At 40.9% G+C, this 21,456-nt stretch overlaps 1 protein-coding gene and 1 non-coding gene across 2 annotated transcripts in view; one reads left to right on the top strand and one right to left on the bottom strand.

The window, feature by feature from the left end:
• Hdhd2 (haloacid dehalogenase like hydrolase domain containing 2) overlaps positions 1–21,456 on the bottom strand; it is a 29,609-nt gene that overhangs the window by 6,401 nt on the left and 1,752 nt on the right. Inside the window, exons 2-5 of the mRNA XM_052742579.1 lie at positions 21,131–21,266; positions 17,472–17,582; positions 13,598–13,806; positions 9,349–9,433 (exon numbers count right to left, since the gene is read on the bottom strand). Of these exons, the coding sequence (XP_052598539.1) occupies positions 9,349–9,433; positions 13,598–13,806; positions 17,472–17,572 (395 nt within the window). The 5' untranslated portion in view covers positions 17,573–17,582; positions 21,131–21,266. The remainder of the gene's footprint in view (positions 1–9,348; positions 9,434–13,597; positions 13,807–17,471; positions 17,583–21,130; positions 21,267–21,456) is intronic.
• On the top strand, positions 15,334–15,461 carry LOC128113113 (small nucleolar RNA SNORA40). The gene has a single exon (XR_008219340.1). It is a non-coding gene; the product is annotated as a small nucleolar RNA SNORA40 (small nucleolar RNA).

The raw sequence follows: 21,456 nt of genomic DNA, 5'->3' as shown, positions 1-21,456 counted from the left end.
TGGGAATTGCATACAGATACACTAAAGAAAGGTGATAGATTATTAAATTTGGGATTGCTTCAACCTTTTACCTTTAGTGATTTTACACACTTTACCCAAATCACCAGGGAAGGAGAATTAAGAGAACTAAAGCTAAATAAGGCACTGGAGGGAAGAAGCTTAACTTAATGAGACGAGTTGTTCCCTCCCTAATGGGAAGCAGGAGGCTCCAGAGCCTCTGAAGCCACCACAGGGTTGTTGCTGCCGTGATGGAGGGGCGCACGTACCAAGTACTTGCAATTCTGTCTCCTCTACTTCAGAATGTAAGTTTCTTTTTCCTCTGGAAGTTTAACAGAGAACGTTCTGGTTCCCTCATACAGCCTTCCGACTGCTCTCAACACTGCAATCAGGCCGTCACTCCAAAGCTCACTACCAAGGTTTGAAGGATGGCCTACCACAAAGTCTACCACAGGACAAACCATACTCCTTTACTGAACGAAAGGTGCCAAGACTCCCGAGTAGTGTGAGAAACAAACTCTACATGTAACTAGGGAGCTAGTGACTGGGGCAAAGACCATGCAACCTCTACAACTTAATACCTACCCCTCAAACTGCCACCTGTCCCCACAACAGCTAGTCATGTTTGGATTACTGTGTAACGGGATGTGAGACGTGATATTATTACTTAATCTGATTTAACCATGAAATAAATGACCTCACTAGCTTAATTTACTTTAAGTCATCTACTTAGTTAAAATATTTAGTATGTCCATGGAGGAAGAATTCATCACATCTTATCCCTCACAATTATGAGTAATTAAGCGCTCAGCTATGAAACTGCTAAATTATTCTTGTCAGTGGGTACCGAAATAACTTCCTGTGGGAGATGCAGAATTCAGACATTTATGATTAAATATTTTATTAAGTAAAAACCAATGCCGGACTGTTACAGAGGTTTACTGTTAGTTACTACAAATTGCTCACAGTCCCTGCAGGACAGAGTCTGCACAGCCCCTCTGATGGACTTCACGAACCACAGTGATAGCAATGACTCACCTAGCCCCGCCTCCTAACCTCACTGCTTCTGCACCACGGAACTGAAATTCTTTATGCAACAGACCTCAAAATTGCTTTCCACTTAGATAGCTAAACTAAAAACTCACTTGATTTAGCTTGGTTAATATTTTATTATATATTAACTGGGGATGAGAATTACCATCTTGATTGATGTGTGTACTTAATTTCGAGTGTCTTCCCTGGAAGGGCTGAACCTGTGGGTTCCTCTACATCTCTCTAAGCCCGGGCTAGCTCTGGAGTGTCTGGGAAGGCGGCTCTTGTTCTCTGCTGAGCATGAGCCTCTCTGGATCTTGGAACAGTTGAAGCACATTTAAGTAAATGTTTTCTAGGCACAGGTTTAAAGGTTTTTTGTGGTGAAATATTTTTCAGAAAATATGAAAACAGAGCCAGGCACAGTAGCATATGCCTGTATTCTCAGACTCCCCTCTGTGGAGGCAGAGGCAGAGAGATCTCAAGTTGAAGACCAGCCTGGACCACACAGTGAGATGCTGTGTCCAGGAAAATGGTAAGTATAGTAAAAGCAGCTTCTTCTCTACCCTGAGTGCTCCTGTTGAGGGCAACAAGGGTAGCTTTCTATTTCTGTTACTAGAGGTAACATGTTGGCAGGAAATGGAAAACTTTTTGACTTAAGCCTATTATGGCATAAGAAATGAGGGGGAAAGACAAGAAGGCCTGATAGCAAAGCCTCTGCCTGTAAAATTCAGGCGAGCAAAGAAAAGACGTGAAAAAATCCCAGCTGGAGAAGAGAGCCACACAGACAATGCAAGGCGGCACAGGAAGAGACAAGCTGCCCGGAGGCAGATGGGTACTACAGCTCAAAGCTGCAGAGCATCTCAGAGGGATCCTCTCACACATCAAGTCCACTTTCTCTTGTTCCACGGAGATCCAGAAGCAGGGTCAGAACCTGGAACTCTCTTCGACACCATCTTTTCAAGTAACTTCACTGATGACAGGATCCGTCTGTCAGCATTTCCACTGAAGATGGGCTACAGCTTGAGTCTCTGTCAGACACCTCTAAACATCTAACGAGCCAATCTCCCTCACCCTAGCCCCTCAAAACCTCCCTGCCTGTTTTTTCCACCAGTGACTCAAGCCAGGAACCCAGGTTTACCTGGATTTCCCACTATCTCCGTCTTCAGAACTACTAACTTCTTTTAAAACAAAAATGAAACTATCTCAAAACCCTCTTTTTTCCTCTGAACTGAACACAGCAGCCTCCCAGCAGATCTCCTGCATCTGCTCTTCCTAGTATTCCAGTCCACTGCACAGGCCAACAGTGGGAGTCTGAGCATGTTCCCTCCTCCTTAAGACCTTTCATAAGTCCTCACTGCAGGTGATAAGGAATGCAGCTCACATAGTGGCCAGGTCTTCCCCTGGCCCCACCCAGTGCATCTCCAGCCACCTTCCTAACCGTTCAGACACCGTCTGCTCTCACTTCCTAGGGAAACTCTAAAATTCTGTCCTGCTTCACAGACTCAATGTCCCCCCGACCCAAATGGTACCATACTGTCCACAGAGCTTTCTCCTGCCATCTGACAGTTCTGGGCTTAAGTGTTAGGCATAAAAGAGAACATTTCCATCTCCTTTGAGTAAATGGGCCCCTCTTTACTTGCCACAGTAGTTCTATCCATCTGTGTTTGGTTTGTCTTCCTCACTGGAATATAATCTCCAAAATGCCCTTCAGTGGTACTCCTCACTGTCATACCTCTTGCAAAATGGTTCTGAACAAAACTCCAAAGAAATGAAAATACATTTTATTTTTATAGGCTGGAAGATATATTGTCATTTAGGTGCAAATCCATATATTTAATAAAGCATCAGTGAGTGCCAGGGAGCTCCTAAAATTTATATGGGTGCAAAGGATGAAGCATAGCCAAGGTAATCGTATGACAGTCATGGTAGCATAGAGAGGGAGAACCTAGAAACAAGCAACATACATGGTCACTCGGCTTATGTCAAGTCATTCGGTAGGGGAAAGAGCAGGTCTCTCTATATAATAATGTTTTCTGAACAAGTGAATATGTATTAAGAAACGACTCCTTCACCAGGCATGGAAATGCACACCCATAACCCAGCTCTTGGGAGGCTAAGCAGGAGATGACAAATTCAATGCCAGGCTGGGCTAGGCAGGAAGAGCCTGTCTCAGGCCTCACTCTATCATGCATTCTTACCTCATACGAAAGACTCAAAAAGATCCCGTACCTACTTGTTAAAGGCAAAACAAAGCTTATAGAAGAAAACATAGTATCTCCATGTCCTCAGGGTATAAAGATTTATTAAGCAGAACAAAAGAAAATAGTGACAAACTGGGCCCCATCAAAATTATGAACTTTGTGCTCTCATTAATAGGAGAGCAAAAAGGCCCAATCCTCTCCAGGCTGAAATATCTGCAGTACCCTGTGGAAACTAACACTAGTATATAAAACACATAAAAGCCAATTACATGCTGGGTGGTGGTGGTGCATGCCTCTGATCCCAGCACTGGGGAGGCAGAGGCAGGTGGATCTGTGAGTTTGTGGCCTGCCTGGTCTACAGATGTCTCGAGGACAGACAAAGCTGTTACAACAGAGAAACCCTGTCTTGAAAAACCAAAACAACAAACAAACAACTAAACAAACATAAATAAATAAATACCAATTATACATCAATACAAAAAGTTAACTCAGCCAGAAACAACAAAAGATGTAAATGGGCACATCATAAAAGAGGCCATCTAGCCAGGTGGTGGTGGCGCACGCCTTTAATTCCAGCACTTGGGAGGCAGAGGCAGGTGGATCTCTGTGAGTTTGAGGCCAGCCTGGTCTACAGAGCGAGTTCCAGGAAAGGCGCAAAGTTACACAGAGAAACCCTGTCTCAAAAAACCAAAAAAAAAAAAAAAAAAAAAAAAAGAGGCCATTTAATGTACAATAACAAATGAAAAGCTTTCCAACATTACTCAAAGAGAAATTAAGAAGCCACTGTGTGTACCAAATGGAAGAGCCACAGTTCCACAGACAGTCAACAGACTGGTGAGGATGTGGAGGAAGTGGAGGGAGCTAGTGAGAATGTATGACTTGTGCTGGTACTGGGAAAACCAGCAATATTGACGGAACTAAACCATCACCTACTCCGTCCAATATCTGACAACTTCACTCCTAAATACACACCCAAGAGAACAAACGTGTATGTCCCCCAGAGACGTGCAGAAGACTGTTCAAGGTAGCAAAACTGGAAACAAACAAGAGCCCAGGAACTGTGGATAAAGAGGCATGGAAAGCTCATTCAATATGCCACACTACACAATGCAAGAATGGGCAAGGCCAAGAGGGAGGCTCCACTGCCTGTCACCACGTAGACAAATCTTGGAACAACAAAGTGACCCGTGCATGGCTTCATTCAGCGAAGCTCATGAACTGGCTTTCGTGAAAGAAACTAGAGCAGGGGCCACCTGGGGGAGGAGCAGCACCGCCAGCAGTGGGACGCCTGGGTACAGTGCTCTCTATTGTGAACACAGATCAGGTTACACAGGTGTCTAATCTTCTGGGGTGCACTTTCTACAGTCCTCATGTCCAAAGTTTTAACTTCTTATTGTCTGGACTCGTAGGAGTAGGTTCTCTCTTTCCACTATGTGGGTTCCAGAGATGGTCCTCAGGTCATTGGGCAGCAAGCACCTTTATTCACTCAGCCATCTCGCTGATCCTTTTTGGACTTTTACTAGGACTGCAGAGTAGATAGCTATTTCAAAAACAGAAGACTCTCACAACAAATTTCTAATTTGACCTTGGTACCACACTACTCTGAAATTACTCCTGCCCAGGGTTCTGCATAGATTCAAGCCTTACATGCAAACAGTACTCACAGAGGTCATGACTGTTCATCTACCCTGTCTCGTACTGTTGTCTTATTTTGATTCATAATTCAATATACTGGAACACTTAAACCTCATTTTTGTTGCTGTAAAGAAGATAAGCTCGGCCGGGCGGTGGTGGCGCACGCCTTTAATCCCAGCACTCGGGAGGCAGAGCCAGGTGGATCTCTGTGAGTTCGAGGCCAGCCTGGGCTACCAAGTGAGTTCCAGGAAAAGGCGCAAAGCTACACAGAGAAACCCTGTCTCGAAAAACCAAAAAAAAAAAAAAAAAAAAAAAGAAGATACGCTCCTAAGCAAGCACTCTTCTATTCAACAGCAACTATAAGAATTTCTTCCCCATCTTGTTGGGAAGAAGGGTTCAGTGGGAGAGGGAGGGACATGAGAAAGTGGAATGGGAGGTTAAAATGACTAAATTTCTTATATAAATCCATGGAAGTATAAAAAAAATAAAATTACTTACATGTATGAATGTTTTGCCTGTGTGCCTGTGAGGGAACCTATGCATTTGGATCTTCCTCTGGAAAGGTGGCCGGTGCTCTTGATGGCTGAGCCAGCTCTCCAGTCCACCCCCAATTGTTTAATTAAAAGAAGAAAAGAGCCCTCCCCAATCCAAAAGCTCTGCACAGCTCCAACCCTGGGAGAGTGCTCAGATGGGGAGAGGTCATCAGCAGAGCTGCCTCTCAGACAGCGTCCCTTACGTGCCGGAATGTGGAGTTGTGATGCCCTGCATCTCTGTGTACTGTGATGTTCTAGCATACACCAGTATGTGCACAGAAACCAATAAATAAACCAGCTATGTGCTAAAACACTGATCACCATTCTCTGTAGGTGGCAAAAGATGATAACTTTTAGTTTACTTTCTAGTACATTTATAATTTTCTACAACAAAAACATTTTATTTTTATGATTAGTTATCTTTTAGTCTTATTAATACTAGGATCAGGCTAGATCATTAATCTATTTACCTATGTAGTCTTCCTTCTAATCAGTCCATTACTTAAAGGTTCAATCACTGGGATTCTAGTTATGACCATAAATAAACGAACTTTTCTATTATCAAGTAATACTGCTGTGAAATTAAAAAAATACAACTATGTTCATATTAATGAATCATACAGTATTTCTAGGAAAGAAAGCTAACTGGAGAAGAAGTATTATAAAAGATAAAAAGTTAATACTTTCCACCAGTTAGGGATAACTACATATGTGACACAGATAAGGAAATGCATGAGAACCAGAGTGCCACATTCATGGTCCTAATACTACAATGATTTGTAGGAGATATCAAATGTACTGATAATTTCTACTTCTTAAAATAGCTGATAGGTACAGGAACATTACTCCTGTAGTGTCCATTCAGCAATGAGGAAAGAAGTTACCACAGGTTCTTAGGATTTGAATGTTTTAGACAAAACAAATCCAGATCGTGCCTATTTTTTTAACAGCTGATTTACATCCTTTCCCCAAATCAATTCTTTAAAATCATTTGCAATTTACTCAGGCAGGTAAGACAGATGTATGTATGTGCCATGCATTTTAGAGAGGCCAGTTCATTAAAAATATAATAGGGATGAGGCAGCGCAATATGAAATTTGATGCATCTGTCTTGATGCATAATGCCTGTGAAGGCAGTTATGCAATGGGCTTTATCATCCAACGTTTATTCTCATTATCAACGTGAATAGTAATTTAATCGGTGGTTCATTTGAGATGCCTATATTTGCCACATATAATCCAAACAGCTGCAGTCACTGGTTGGAAGGCACAGTCTCTGTGGGAACATCAATATGCAAACAAGGCCAAGACCTAGAAGCTTTGTTAACTCTCCATCCAGCTGTTAAGTGCATTTGTGAAATTAGAGTTGACCTATAAGTACACTGTAATGCTTTAAAATGTGGTGTTTGAAAAAAATCAATATGGTTAGGAAAGTGTACTAATTAGACAGCATCCGAGCAATTACAGAGCCAGTATTATGTCAACATACATTTTTATTACCCTGAGTCTAGTATTCATTTAAAAGAGACCTCCCAACTTCCTATTAAATATGTCCTTCCCAAATTACAAGCTAAAATCAATCAATAGTTTCTTCTTGAAATCTGTGGCTAGAGGAATGCATAAGAGGTAACAGGAGTAAGGAACAAAGCAGGGTTTCTATTTCAAATAAACCCCAACTCTGATATGGCTGGAGGTCTTATAAAAGGAGGGCAGACAATTCCACAAGAAACTAAAGCAGGACAATTAAAGGATTGTGAAGCATAAGATATTTTAATACCATATACTGTGAAATAGATCCTCAAGCCATTCGGCAATTACTAGATGAATTTTAAATAAAGGCTTGAGCATCACAGTGCCTGCGAGAGCTGCACACAATGGTGGTTTGCAAGGATTAACCCATTAACCAAGGATTCAGTGACTACGCACAGAGAGAAAAACCTTCTGCCCTCAAACTGCAATTTCTGCCCATTCAGATTTGACATGAAGATGGCCATTTTCCAAAACTGAGAGCAAACAATGTAGCCAGATGTGGAAACCTCCTACTGTGTTTAATTAAAGTTTCTTACAGGGCCTACACATCAATAGACGAATCCTACATCAAGTACATGTTGGGGTGATTCTTGTATGTCCTTATACTGGTAGGAAAAAGAAAAAAGTGTTCTTGCGGTTAAAATACTAGACATCTTCCAGGCCACTGTTTGTTTTCCCTTCTTTTGTTTGTTTGGATATTTTTGGTTGCTGTTTTGAGATAGAGTGTCTTGTTTTTTCAGGCTAACCTTGAACTCTATGTAGCTGAGGATGACTGAACTTCTGACCCTTCTGCCTCCATCTCTGAGTGCTGGGATTACAAAAGCATGCCACACCATTCCCAATGTATGTGGTGCTGGGGACTGAACTAAGGACTTTGTGCATGGCGGGCAAGCACTCTACATTCCTGGTCCTCTGTCAAACCACTGACACTTTTGTAAATTAATTCAGTATTTCCTTCTGTAATATTTTAAACTATCTACTTGCCATAAATACAAAGGCAAATTACACTGTTTAGTTGTTTGACAAGAAATAAAAAGCATAATGAGAAAATGAAAACTTTAAGGAAAAATAAACCACAATCTCGCTCCAGATCAGATTTGTAAGTAAATTCTGTCCAACTTATTTTGGAAAGTAAGAGAACAAGTCCATGGTTTTCCTTTTGGGAGAAGCCGCAGGAGCTGGTGTAGGTTAAACACACATATACACACACAGACAAACACACACACACACACACACACACACACACACACACACACACTGAATTTACAGATTTGGCGTGCTGTGCATCTGTGAACACTGCTGGAGGATCGCTACCTGACTGTCTCACAAGTCGAATGTCTCCACCCGCTCCCCACTAAAGCTTGAGCGGAGCACTCATCTACCTGCAGAGGCTGGAATCCGACATTCTTCTGGATTTACTCTTCTTCAGCCCCTCACCCAACCTACTGATTTAGCAAGTTACGTGGACACCACCTGAACCTTCATCCTGACACTGTTCCAGGGCAGTCCTTCACGAGCGCCCACTGTCAGCTGCTTTGAAAATGTGGCCAAAGACTCCACTCTTCACAGCCTGGCTTCTCAGTGACGGGAATCACCCTCACTGTTTTCAGGTGATTAGGGGGAGGCTACTTTCTCTCAGTGACCAGCATTTCTCAGCGAAAATGCCAACAGTAATAAAATAATAATAATAACCACACAAAAAAATCCTACTTCCTTTCCAGTTGGAATTTTATTATGAATTCCTGTTCTAGAACACAGATTCTATAAATACGAGGAAAAATGATCATCACATATTAACATCCAGATGACTAGAAAAACAAAAACAAAATGAGACGATGCAGGTAAAGGTGCTTTCATCAAGCCCAATGACTTAAACTTGATCCTCAGGACACACACGGTGAAAGCAAAGAGCCAACTTCTGAAAGCTATCCTCTGACCTCGATGCTGTGTGTGAGTGAGCATGTATGCATGTACACACACACACACACACACACACACACACACACACACATGCACACACACAGAAATAAATGTAATTTTAAAAAATTAAAAACAAAGCTGGGCATGGTAGCACAAGCCACTTGGGAGACAGAAGCAGGTGGATCTCTGTGAGTTCAAGGCCAGTCTGGTCTATAAGCTACACAAAGAAACCCTGTCTCGGAAAAAAAAAAAAAAAAAGAAAGTTCTACGACAGCCAGAGCTACATAGAGCGACCCTGTCATAAACAAACAAACTAATGAATAAAAACAAAACAAAACCCAAGATAGTATTATTAATGTTGACACTGAAGTGACTTTGAAGATGTTTGTCCTCATGTGCAATCTAGGTAATCAGAAGTTAAAACATAAAATTTTATGTGTTAAACTCTAAAGAAGAAATGAAGGGAGAACATCCGGGCAGATGACAAGTAGCTAGCTTACCGAAATGCTTGATTCAGAAGCTGGTAATGGAAATGTTCTGGTGCCAGGCCCATGACCACAGCATTGGGAGCATCTGTTTGTACTCCTGGCAATGGAAGAACGTAAGAGTTTAAAGCTGTCACACTGTATAAGAAAATCTCCAATTATGTGCACATTTTGCTATCACCATAATTTGAAGTACATTTTGGAAGTCTGAGAGAGAAAGAAAAAGAGAGAGGGGTGGGTAGGCAGAGGAGGGAGAAGAGAGGGACATTAATATTTTTCTATATTCTTCATATATGGTTTTATAGCTATTGAGTACCTAGAATATCTGAATAAAAATTGCAACTCGAGGCCGGGCGGTGGTGGCGCACGCCTTTAATCCCAGCACTCGGGAGGCAGAGCCAGGCGGATCTCTGTGAGTTTGAGGCCAGCCTGGCCTACCAAGTGAGTTCCAGGAAAGGCACAAAGCTACACAGAGAAACCCTGTCTCAAAAAACCAAAAAAAAAAAAAAAAAAAAAAAAATGCAACTCGATATTCACTAGTGATTCTTGATTTCAAACTGTTTTACTGATTACAACCAGGAGAACATCTATGAGTTTTATCAGAGCAACAGTGACTGATAAGGGAATGGAATTCTAAGAGGTAAGGGAAATTATAGACAAATATATGGAAAGCATCATCGTGTTGAATTCTACAGTTTTATAATAATTTCCTAATCTACTTATGGTTTCATGCATATTAAAGCATGCTTAAGGCTTTAGTATCTAATAACAGGACTTTAGATATGACAAGCCCATTTACCTTCATAATAATAATTTATGTACCCTTCATACACATAATTTTGCATCTGCTAATTCACATTTGCCCATCATTGTGTTCAGATACCCATTTTCAAATTTCTTCCTTACTAGTTGTCATGAGTATTACATAACTTGTTAAAGTTTGTTAAGGGAACAAACTAAAATAAGTACCTTTAGTGGGAACTGAGTATTTTTAGTGTTAATTCTTTTTTACTACATCTACTACTGAAGCAGAGATAATGTTGGCAAAGATATTTTCATTTTCTTAAAATATTCACATACATTGGTTATTTTCATGTATATAAACATGTTCCAAGAGGTAGAGTCCATCACTGAATGGCAAGATTTCTTTCAGCCCTGACTGAGGATTCTGCTTTTATATCCCAATTCTAGCTTACTGCTGCCACATCAGAATCTTAATATAGCTAGAATTTTAAAATTGTTTTTATTACAGTCAGAAAGGAAAAATCAGACTCAAATCTTGTGTGCTATCCTTCAGCTTGTTCAGAAATAACGATGTTGATTACAGAAACTTGTCTTGGTTTTCAGTTGCTCGGCTTCTGCATCACATTGGTAATCAGAGAACTTGTTGGCTCATGTGGCATCACAGGGGTAGAGGGAGCAAATACCCAAATAGTGGGTTTCCTTGCAGCTAAGGAGGGTGGCCCGAGACTAAAGCTCTGCTAGTCAGTCTGAAACACAGGGAAGCAGGAAGTTACTCCTCCCAAGTGGCTACCAACCTTATCAGGTTCCAGCTGCAGTGCCTGTTGGGGCCACAGGTCTAGCCAGAGATCACTCACAGGGACATGAGTGGCACCTGATTAGTTCTGTGGGCGCTGCTGCACACTGCTTCTGGCTTCACAGCCCTGAACACTAACTCTTCAGCTTCCTTGACAGTTCTGTGGGCTACCACATGGCCTTGTAAAAATCTTACATTTTAATTGTGTGTGTGTGTGTGTGTGTGCTCACAAGAGCATGCACGCATGCCAGCCATGGTGCAAGTGTGAAGGTCAGAGGACAACTTGGAGTTGCTTCTCCCCTTCTGGGTCCCCTTGGATCAAACCCAGAGATTTTCAGGCTTGTGGCAAGTGCCTTTATCCACTGAGCCATTTTGCTGTCCCATGACCTTTCTCATTATCATGAAAATATTCATAAACACATGAGAGCAGAAAGCCTAGTATTATAAGCCTAGATAGATCTGTCATCTAGCATTTTTCAACCATCGACAGTTTGCCAATTAGCCTTTGAATTTTTGGAAAGTCTTTCTAGAGCAAATTCCAGGTTATTATGTCATTTCACCCTTTCATATTTCAGTACTTGTTTTTAATAAATAAATAGTGAAAACATTAAAAACCTTAATATAAATATACCAAAAAGTTAATAGCTCCTAGTATCATTTAAATCTTGAATTTCCCCCAAAATCTTGAACTGTTTCTTAATATAGGGAGTGTCAAACTGGCAACCCCAAGGCCCATGTTGCCTTTGACGGTTATCTTTTATTTTTCATTTTGTAAGTTCACTTCCAGCCCTTCTCAGTGCAATAGACACTAACCCTGGCGAAGGCCAAACATTCTGCACTGGGCTGATTGTCTGTAGTAGTGTTTAAGTTGTTCCTTTATCCCTATCTTTCCTGTACACAGGACATTACATTGAGAGCCTGTATAGGTTCATATCCATAGTTTATTTCATAGGTGATACTATGAAAGATTCTGGTTAGTCCCCTTGCGGCGATACTGAAATTGATCAGCGGAGTCGAGGAGCTGTTACCCAGACCCCTCCACTTTGAAGGTCACATCACCCTTGCAGCTAATGCTTTAAGATCTATTGACAGTCTTGCCTGTTTCTTGAGGGCGTATCAAGTGCTGATGTTTAATTCTATCGTTTCTATCTGTGATTCTTTTATAAAGAACTTAGTTTTATCAACTATTTGTTTATCCTAAAATACAGCTGAATTGAAGAATTACGATAAGTGCTTGTCCCTTCTTTTCAGAGTTAAGGAGCTACAGCCCTCCCAATCTCCAGTCGTGGTCTATAAATAGTGGACTGAGCATCACTGGGCTTGTCTGTATGGTGTGTTGTAAAAACCACATCATTCATTTCGATATTCAAATCATTCCTTCTAGTGTTCTTTGGACATGCCCTCATCATGAGGTCTTCAGTAGTTTCTTTACTAACATACTGTACCAAGGAAGACTCACTGACTGCCTGTCTAGGCAGGGAGCCAGCCACTTCTCCAGGAGTGACAGACAGCAGGGAAATGGCAGAGTCTGAGCACTCACTGTCACTGTGAAGGCACACTCACTGGCAGACCTACACATCTGCAAAGTTCTCAGGGATGGTAATACGTTTATTTTTCAGTTGAATGTAGGCAAAGTTGTTTCTGCTTCTTACAAGTAACAATTCTGATTGATACATGGGTATATTTCCTATTAGTACAGGTTTGGAGGTCCTGACCAACCTGTAAAGCTATCACATGGCATTATAATTAAAATATTCACATCTATTTTGTATATTGTATCATTTCACAAAGTATCATTTATAACAACAAAACAATGCAGCAAAGCTTCATATAACTGACATTTTTCTATAGTTACTTTTTCCAAAGTGAAAAGAACCTTCTCTTTATTGAAAAATATTTCACATTCATTGTGAAATACTTGTACTGTCTACAATGGCATCTATTTTTAAGAAGGCCTTAATTTATCTCATTTAACCAAGATAAGAGAGCATATCCTGGATTATGAATTGTAATACTCGAAATATTTCTTTTTTTAAACCATGGCTCACAATTCACTAAAAGATTATGAAATTAATTTGGAATGCTCTAAGTAGCATTAAAAATCAAACAACTCAGCTGGGCAGTGTTGGCGCACGCCTTTAATCCCAGCACTCGGGAGGTAGAGGCAGGCAGATCCCTGTGAGTTCAAGGCCAGCCTGGGCTACAGAGTGAGTTCTAGGAAAGGCACAAAGCTACACAGAGAAACCCTGTCTCAAAAAAAAACAAAAACAAAAACAAAACAAACCAACTCAAACAGATAATACAACATATCTCACAAAGTTAAAGTACTATTTAACACATAGCAAAACACACACACACACACACACACACACACACACACACACACACACCACTATACAGTGAATTTTTCTTATTGTGGATGGTGGTTAAAAAGATGTGAGAAACATCAACTCAGATTCAAACTCCATCAACACAGCTGGTGACCTGGAAAAGTCAGAAGTACAGAGGCAGCTTTCATCCCTTGTCTATAGCAGCTCCTAACGTGGCAGAGCTGGCCCGCCAAGCGTTAGGAGGGGAAGTCACTGTACTGCTATGGACAAGGTTGTTACTGTTTTGTCTGTTCGTTTTGTGGACCATTCAGTAGTAACAGGGACATCTAGGAGACGCCTCTTCCCCACGATTTCAGGTATGAAGAACTTGTCTGTACTTCTTCCGAGTCTCTCTCACCTGTGAAATCAGGCAGTGCACGGTCATCAACCAACAACATGGGCCTGACTTGTTTCTGCTCTACCAAGTTTCGGGCTGCCGTCAGAGAAGTGAAGATTTCGTCTTCGGAGATGTCAAACTCTAATTTTTTCAACCTTTCCAGTAAGTCTTGCTTGCTCTCTTTGGTTGTGTTGGTCACAAACCTAACCACCACAGAAGCAGCACGTAACCTGGAAAAGTAAAACTCACAAGTGAAGAGGCTGCTATCCCCTCCTAGTCCATAAAGCCCGCTAGCTGGTCAAGTGTTAGGTGTGAGGGTAAGTCACTGTGCTGTTATGGACAGTTTTTTGGATTTTTTTTTTTTTGTCTTTTTAAATCTCCCAATGCTTACAAATTAGCTACACCCTATGGGCAGTACTTCACCTCCAAAAGCTGGAATGTTAAACTTTGAAAGCTACATCTACTTTTGTGGGGCCTTCTGGACTTTAGCTACCCTTTGCTGTGGAGTTCAGTAAAGAAATGGAACCCTACTGTCCTCACAGGTCTGAGAGGTGAGTTATCTTAAAGATCATCCACTAATGTAACATGACAAAACTAAGGCTTATAGAGCAAGCAACACCCGAGTTTTATTCAGCCAGGTACCAGGGGGCCATGACAATGTTCTGGCATAGTGTTTTATTTCCCTTATTAAAAGAACCAAGAATGCAACAGTTACTAGAGACTTGTGAAAGTAATTTGGAAGCAAGTAAAATTAAAAAAAAAACAAAAAAACAAAAAACCCAACAAGTCCAAAAGATAATCCAGTACATCTCACAAGATGTTGGTAGAGATGGTCACACCCCAGTGAGTCACTGTGTTTATCAACAGAAGCTACTTGGACAGCTCAGAGATGCTCAAAACTGGTTTTTTTGTCAGACTCAGGAACTGTAGAAGAATGAAAAGTCTGAGGCTGCCCTGGGCCATACAGTGAATTCAAGGCCAGCCTGGGCTACACAGCAAGGCCCTGTCTTCTCTTGAACTGTTTACATGCAGGAATAATTTGATTCCACAATCTGCTTTTGAATAATTGGCATGGTTTCAGAGAAAGAATTTGTGAATCTATCCTTTAAAAATATTCTTTTCTTGGTTCAATAGTGTTTTAACATAAAATCTAAAAGTGATTACAATTTAGCTATAATTTAGAATTTATATTAATAGCCTGTTGCTTTTTATATCTTCCCCAGAAGGCTACAAGGCATAAAAGTACTAGACACAATTTAAAGCAAGCAAATAAATCAAATAGAAGAGTTTTAAGAATTCACCCAGAGAACATTAAATAAATTTATTTGATTAATTCACTGTAATCATGATTACCTCTATAATATTTGTGTGGTCGATTTTCAGCAATGTGGTGGTTTATCTCACAAAAGAAACTACTTTGACATGGTTCTTATCCTAAAAATTTGGGGTTACTGTGCAATAACCACATCAGTTTCAATGAGTTTAAAAACAAACAAACCAACTTTTTGTATAGCTAGTCCTTCAACTTCCCTTGTCTATTTGTTTCTATAGAAACCACAGTGGTATTGCCAGTGCAGAGATTTCCCTGGTAGGAAAACCTTCCAGTGACTCCGACAGAACCATGGCCAGCCTCCTGCCTGGCAGAGTGGCAGGCTCATAGGTTACACAGCATCACAGAGGTGTCTCTGTTCAGCGGAGATAAAAAGGTTTTTCTCTCAATCTAGAGCAGAAAGCTCCTCTTCAAAGCAGTGAGACCCAGTAGTGATGTGTGGTTTTGCTGAACTTGTGGACAAAAATTTAAAGACAGGTAGGAAATTAGTCCTCTTTTTCAACCCAGAACTCTCTGTTCAGTGTGGGTTTATGTACATATATATGGAGGGATATGATACTCACAACAATCAAAAGTAACAGGTATCAACAGTAGCTTTTATCTTGAACATGAGGTCTGGAGTTGAATGTCCATGACTTACTGTGAATGAATGCCGGTTGTTTCAATGAAACACCGGCACATCCCAAGGTCTGCAGTATGCCTCAGTGTGACTGACAGCTTGTGGGAAGACTATCTGAGCTCACTCGTGCTAAGGGAAGTGGCCCAGCATCCATTCTAAAATAGATTCTGAAGTAAATTGCTTCTGGAAATTAATGGTAATAATCTTAGATAGGGAATGCTGAAGTTGCCATCAGTATTTCCATAGTTCAAGTGTAGATCAAAGAAAATCAAACAAAAGAACCGTGGGCTGGGAGGGCAACTGGAGTAGACATCAGCTCTCTCCAACCAGAAGGCGATCTGGAAAAGAGATCTCAAGCTTTGGCGTTGGAGAAGCCATGGTGACTCTGATGAGTAATAAAGGAAGCACAAAGAAATCCCTTAATAAAAAATAAAGAGTTGAAGCAATTCTGCCTGATTTCACTAGTTTTTATAAAGCCCTTTATACAGCTGGTAGAAAGCATGAATTTTTAGCTCAGCTTCTCTAGTGTTTTCTATGTAGGAAATAAAAATTAAATTTAGCTGTTAAAAATAAATAGAGCTAGGGATATATCTCAGTTGGAAGAGTGCCTGCCTAGCATGCACAAAACCCTGGGTTCTAGTCCCCAGGACTGCATAAGCTGGGGGTGGTGGCCCACACCTGCAATTCTAGTCCGAGAGATTAAATAAGGAGGGTTAGAGGTGCAAAGTCACTCTAACTAGCTTCTCATGTTCAATCCTCTACATGGAGAGTTAAGTCCCAGGGACACTGGCTTCTCATGTTCGATCTTCTCCATGGACAGTAAGTCCTAGGGACACTGGCTTCTCATGTTCGATCCTCTCCATGGAGAGTAAGTACCAGGGCGAGGACGAAGCCTATATCTGCTGCTGCCCTCATAGCCAGCAGTGGTGACACTTGTCACCAGAGTTTTGGATTAACAGCACACAATGAATACTCTAAGGTTGGAAAATGACAAGCACCAAATTTTATATTGTTGGTTTTGAAAATCTCTACATTTTTTCATGACACCTGGAAGCAAACATCCATATTCAGTTCACATTGTGTATATATGTGTAATATGCACACGTGTGCGGGCATGCATGTGTGTACATACATACGGCCAGAGGACCATCTCAGGCGTTACTCCTTTGGTGCTGTCTACCTCTCTTGAGCACGTCTCCCCTTAGCCTGAGGTTTGTGGATCTGGCTAGGCTGGCCTGCCAGTGAGCCTCCACCACACCTGGCTTTACGTGTGTGCTGGGGACTGAACTCAGGTCCTCGAGCTTGCAGGACAAGCACTTCTTTACTGACCCACCCCTCTAGCCCCTCAGTTCTCTTTATCATGCCTTTACCATGTTCTCTGCTTGTTTCTAGACTCTTGTTAGTATTGTAACTGGTGAATCAGAAATATAAGGCAGTCTTTAATCTTTGCAAGTATCAAATTTAGTTGATGGAAATATTTCTAAAAATTCCAAGTTTTTCAAGCAAGCATTATTTTCAACAGTTGCAAATTCAATGTTAGGAGGTTGAACATGCCTGCGTGCCTGTATATATATTTCAGCTGGATTCCAGGAGTCATGTGATTTTTTTCCAGTGCTACTGATTCTATATTTTTAGAATTAAATTATTATTTTAGTTTCTTGAGTCTTCATCCCCAATTTACATTATTGATTTAAAAAACCAGAGTGGGGGAGGGAGGAGAGAGAAGAAAAAGGCTAGAGCAAAAGGCCAAACCTAATAAAGGCAGGGAGAACAATGTTCGGAGGATATTACAATGCATACATCTTCTAGCGAAACCCAAGGCAGCTCCCCCACGTATGGTAGGCTGGTGAAACGCCATCTCAAGGCCATCCATTTAGCTAATGATCCGCCTTGGTAAAGCGGCACTTAAAAACGTATTTGTCATCTGAACCTGGAGGATAGCTTGCCTTTTAAGAGCTTCCTGTGCGCCTGGCACAGCTGCATCTTCAATGTGAAGTGTGCCACTGAGATCTACCAAAACAGCTTTCAACGCACGGCGCGCTGCCATCCTTCATTCCCTAGGAGAGAGCAAATGAAATTAAAAATACAGTTTAACAAACAATGGACAATTAAAAACTGGTAAGCAATCAAAAATACCATTCACATCCAGGAAGATATTGCTTAGTGTTAAGCTGCTTCTCTTTTGGAAAAAAACAAATTAGCATTTAAAAAAATCAAAACCCCAACATTTAATGCATGAAACTTTTAATAATGCTTAGGTTTTTATATATTTTCTTTTTAATCTTGAGTTAGGACTTGGGAAGGAAATGCTAAAATGAGATGCTACTACCTACTTTCAGGTTTCTTAGAATAACTCTGGTGAATAATTCGTTTAAGTATGAGAATAATGAATACATAAACAGGAACACTACATTAACAAGGTCTTTTCATTTTTGGTTATGGACAATTAAAACATTCTAATTGCCACTGCTATGTTCTGAACTGGTGTGTGGCCAAGTAGCTGCCAGTATTTATAGGTTACTAAGGGTGGAAAAATTAAGTTATATAGTAACAATAAATAAACTGTATAAATATACACACATATATACATACATATATGTGTATTTAAAATAGGGTCTCATATAGTCCTGGCTGAACTCCCTGTGCAGCTGAGGATGACCTTGATCCTCCGGCCTCCACCTCCCAGCCATGCACCACCATACCAGGTTCTTACAGTGTTGGAGATTGAGTCCTGGGCTTTGTGCATGCAAAGATAGCATGCTCTCAGCTAAGCTACAGTTCTAGCTCCATGTAGCAATTTTTAAAGATCGCTTCCTCACTTTCTAATGTGCAACTTTACTTTGTACATTTCCCCCTCAAATACTTGTTAAATACTTAGTTTATTTGACAAGGTCTTGTTACAGCCCAGGCTAACCTTGAATTTACAATCCTCCTGCCTCCTAAGAGCTGGAGTTACAGGCCTGTGCTATCATGTCCGACCCCTTAATCTCTATTGTGAGTTATAGCATCTAATGATAAATACAGTTTATAGATCATTGCAGGGGTGGGCTTAAAATGTAGAGGCTCAAGAGAAGGACTGATATTTGATTTGAGACTTAGGGTTTGTTTTGAGACAAGGTCTTACTATGTAGCCATGCTTGACCTGGAACCATTCTGTAGACCAGGTTTGCCTCCAGTTTGTAACAATACTCCTGCTTCTGTCTCCCAGTGCCAGCATTATAGACATTTGTCACCATGCCTGGTGACTTATTAAATTTTTTAAATTAGCTAACCCATTTATAAGTCACTTATTTTTTCTATTTGTTTGTTTCTTGTCTTTACAAGGTATCTTTATTAGGGTTACTATTGCTGTGATGAAACATCATGACTAAATAACCTCGGGAGGAAAGGGTTTATTCAGCTTACACTTCCACATCACTGTTCATCACTGAAGGAAGTCAGAACAGGAACTCAAACAGGGTAGGAACCTGGAGGCAGGAGCTGATGCAGAGGCCATGGAGGGGTGCTGCTTACTGGCTTGCTTCCATGGCTTTGCTCAGCCTGCTTTCTTATAGAACCCAGAACCACCAAGCCAAGAGTAGCACCACCCACAATGGGCTGGGCCCTCCCCAGTCAATCACTAATTAAAATGCCTTATAACTGGATCTTATGGAGGCATTTTCCCAATTGAGGTTCCCTCCTTTCAGATGACTCTAGCTTGTGTCAAGTTGACATAAAACTAGCCAGGACACAAAGAATACTGTCAGCTATACAAAAAGGTATTAAGAACAATAAAATCATCCCTTTTACCTATCCTTCAACTTCAGAAGACAGGGATATATAGTCAAAGCCTCTTGTTTACCTTCTTTCCCAAGTCCTCTTCTTATACAATTAATGTTTTATATTAATATTGTGTACACTTAGCAATTTGCCAAATCATTCCCTATCATGTTAGATATGTGTAGGTTACTATAGGTAGCTTTGGACATTCATTTTTACTACTGTATTCTACTATATAAATGCAATATAATTACGTTCTCCTAATCATGAACAATTGTAGTTTTCCTACTTTAACAAGTTTGTGTGTCTCTTGTGGATACCAGTGAGCATTCCTCTGCAGTCTTGCAGGGTCTGAAGGTGTACACTCATCCTCCCTTTAGAGAATACTGTTAAGTTGCAATCATGGTGTCATTTTATACATTTGGCACAAAACTCCTCCATAGAAGAATTTGTTCATTTTAAGAAAAAGGCTGGGTATGGTGGTGCAGGCCAATAATGCTGGCTCCAGAGTTCAAGAGCATCCTTGGTTATATAGTTGAGTTTGAGGCCAGCCATCCTCACCCTAACCCACCCCAAAAAGGAAAGAAAAAAATAAATTCTGCTTGTCTTTGCCAAGTATCTACTGGGAAAGAAGAGTGCAGAGACAAAAAAAAAAAAAAAAAAAATTTAAGAACAGCCAGCAGTCAGGGCTGGAGAGAGATAGTTCAGTGGTTAAGACCACTTACTGCTCTTGTACAGGCCCAGGTTCAGTTCCCCGAAGCCACACAGCAGTTCAACTGCCTGTTCCAAGTAACCCAGTTCCAAGGAAATATGACTTTCTCTTCCGATTCCCTTGGGCTCCTGCCTGCACACAGATACACTTAGGCACACACACACACACACACACACACACACACACACGTAATTAAAAAAGAAAAAAGCTGCAGTCAATCAAGGCTTAAGTGCAAAACTCTCCCTTTTATGAGTCTTTATGACATTCTGTCCTGGTCTTTATTGTGACCTCAAAATGAAGATATGGTTGTGCATCCCTGTGATCTTAGCGTTTGAGAGGTCGCAGCAGGACCACAGCAAGAGACCAGTCTGGGCTGTAGAGCAAGTTCGTGATCTACACGAGCGAATTAGCAAGGCCATGTCTCATAACTAAAAGGTAACTGAAGGTTACATTACTAAAGAACAGAAGACTAGAAAAACACCACCAGGAAGAACTGTACTTAAACAGCTATCCAACTAGAGTCAGGGAATAATCACAAAAACTACTGATGGTTTTAATTCCTCCAGAAGCACCCAAAGGTATAATGTTACTTTAAAAAGTCTACATCTTTTTTTTTTTTTTTTTTTTTTTTTATCATTTCCACAGACCATACCTTGTTCTTTCAGGAAGGGAAAACAGAACTCAGATGCTCCAAACTTCAATACACCCACTTCTTCAGCTAGTCCTGCTAAACCTTGGTCACATATGCCTGGTTCTCTCTTCTGAACCCTTAAAATTCCTGTTAACTAAACTACACACTAGTATTTGACGAAAGAAACTTGGTATCCGTGGGCATGGTCCCAAGAGCCCCTAGAGATACCGAAGTCCTCAAATCCCTTTTCTAATGTGGTACAGTACTTGCTCAGAGCCATCCCCTCCTACTAGACAACTGGAATAGTCTTTCAATACAGGACTTAAAACAATGTAAATAAACGCTGTGTAGAGTTGTTATACGGACTCCTTTAGGGAATGATGACAAGAACTTCATACTGTTTAGCATAAATAAAATTTTATTTCTCCTTTAGAATATTTCCTGCCCTCCCTCCCTCTCTCCTTCCTTATGGTTTTCCTAGAACAAAATCAGTCTAAGCTGACCTTGTACTCATGAATCTGCCTCCTGAGTGATGGAATTGCAGGTGCCTCCTACCACTGCATCTGGCTTTTTTGAAGAAGTTCTGATCGGCAGTTGATTGAATGTGCAGATACAGACCCTGCAGATAGGGAGGGCCAACTGCAATGATAAATATGAGTATCAACCTGGAAAGAAATATAAGGGCTTCAAAGAAGTCTACAGTTTTGCTCTAATCTGGGACCAACACTGTGCATTATCCATAGCTTGTTTGTTTTTTTTCCCCCTCAGACAGGGTTTCTCTGTGTATTCCTGGCTGTCCTGGATCTCGCTCTGTAGACCAGGCTGGCCT

The sequence above is a fragment of the Peromyscus californicus genome, unplaced genomic scaffold (genome assembly GCF_007827085.1).
Source record: "Peromyscus californicus insignis strain IS unplaced genomic scaffold, ASM782708v3 Scaffold_17__1_contigs__length_78620276, whole genome shotgun sequence".
NCBI classification, from domain to species: domain Eukaryota; kingdom Metazoa; phylum Chordata; class Mammalia; order Rodentia; family Cricetidae; genus Peromyscus; species Peromyscus californicus.
Note: the sequence above shows the minus strand (reverse complement) of the source record. Positions and strands in the feature narration are given on the sequence as shown.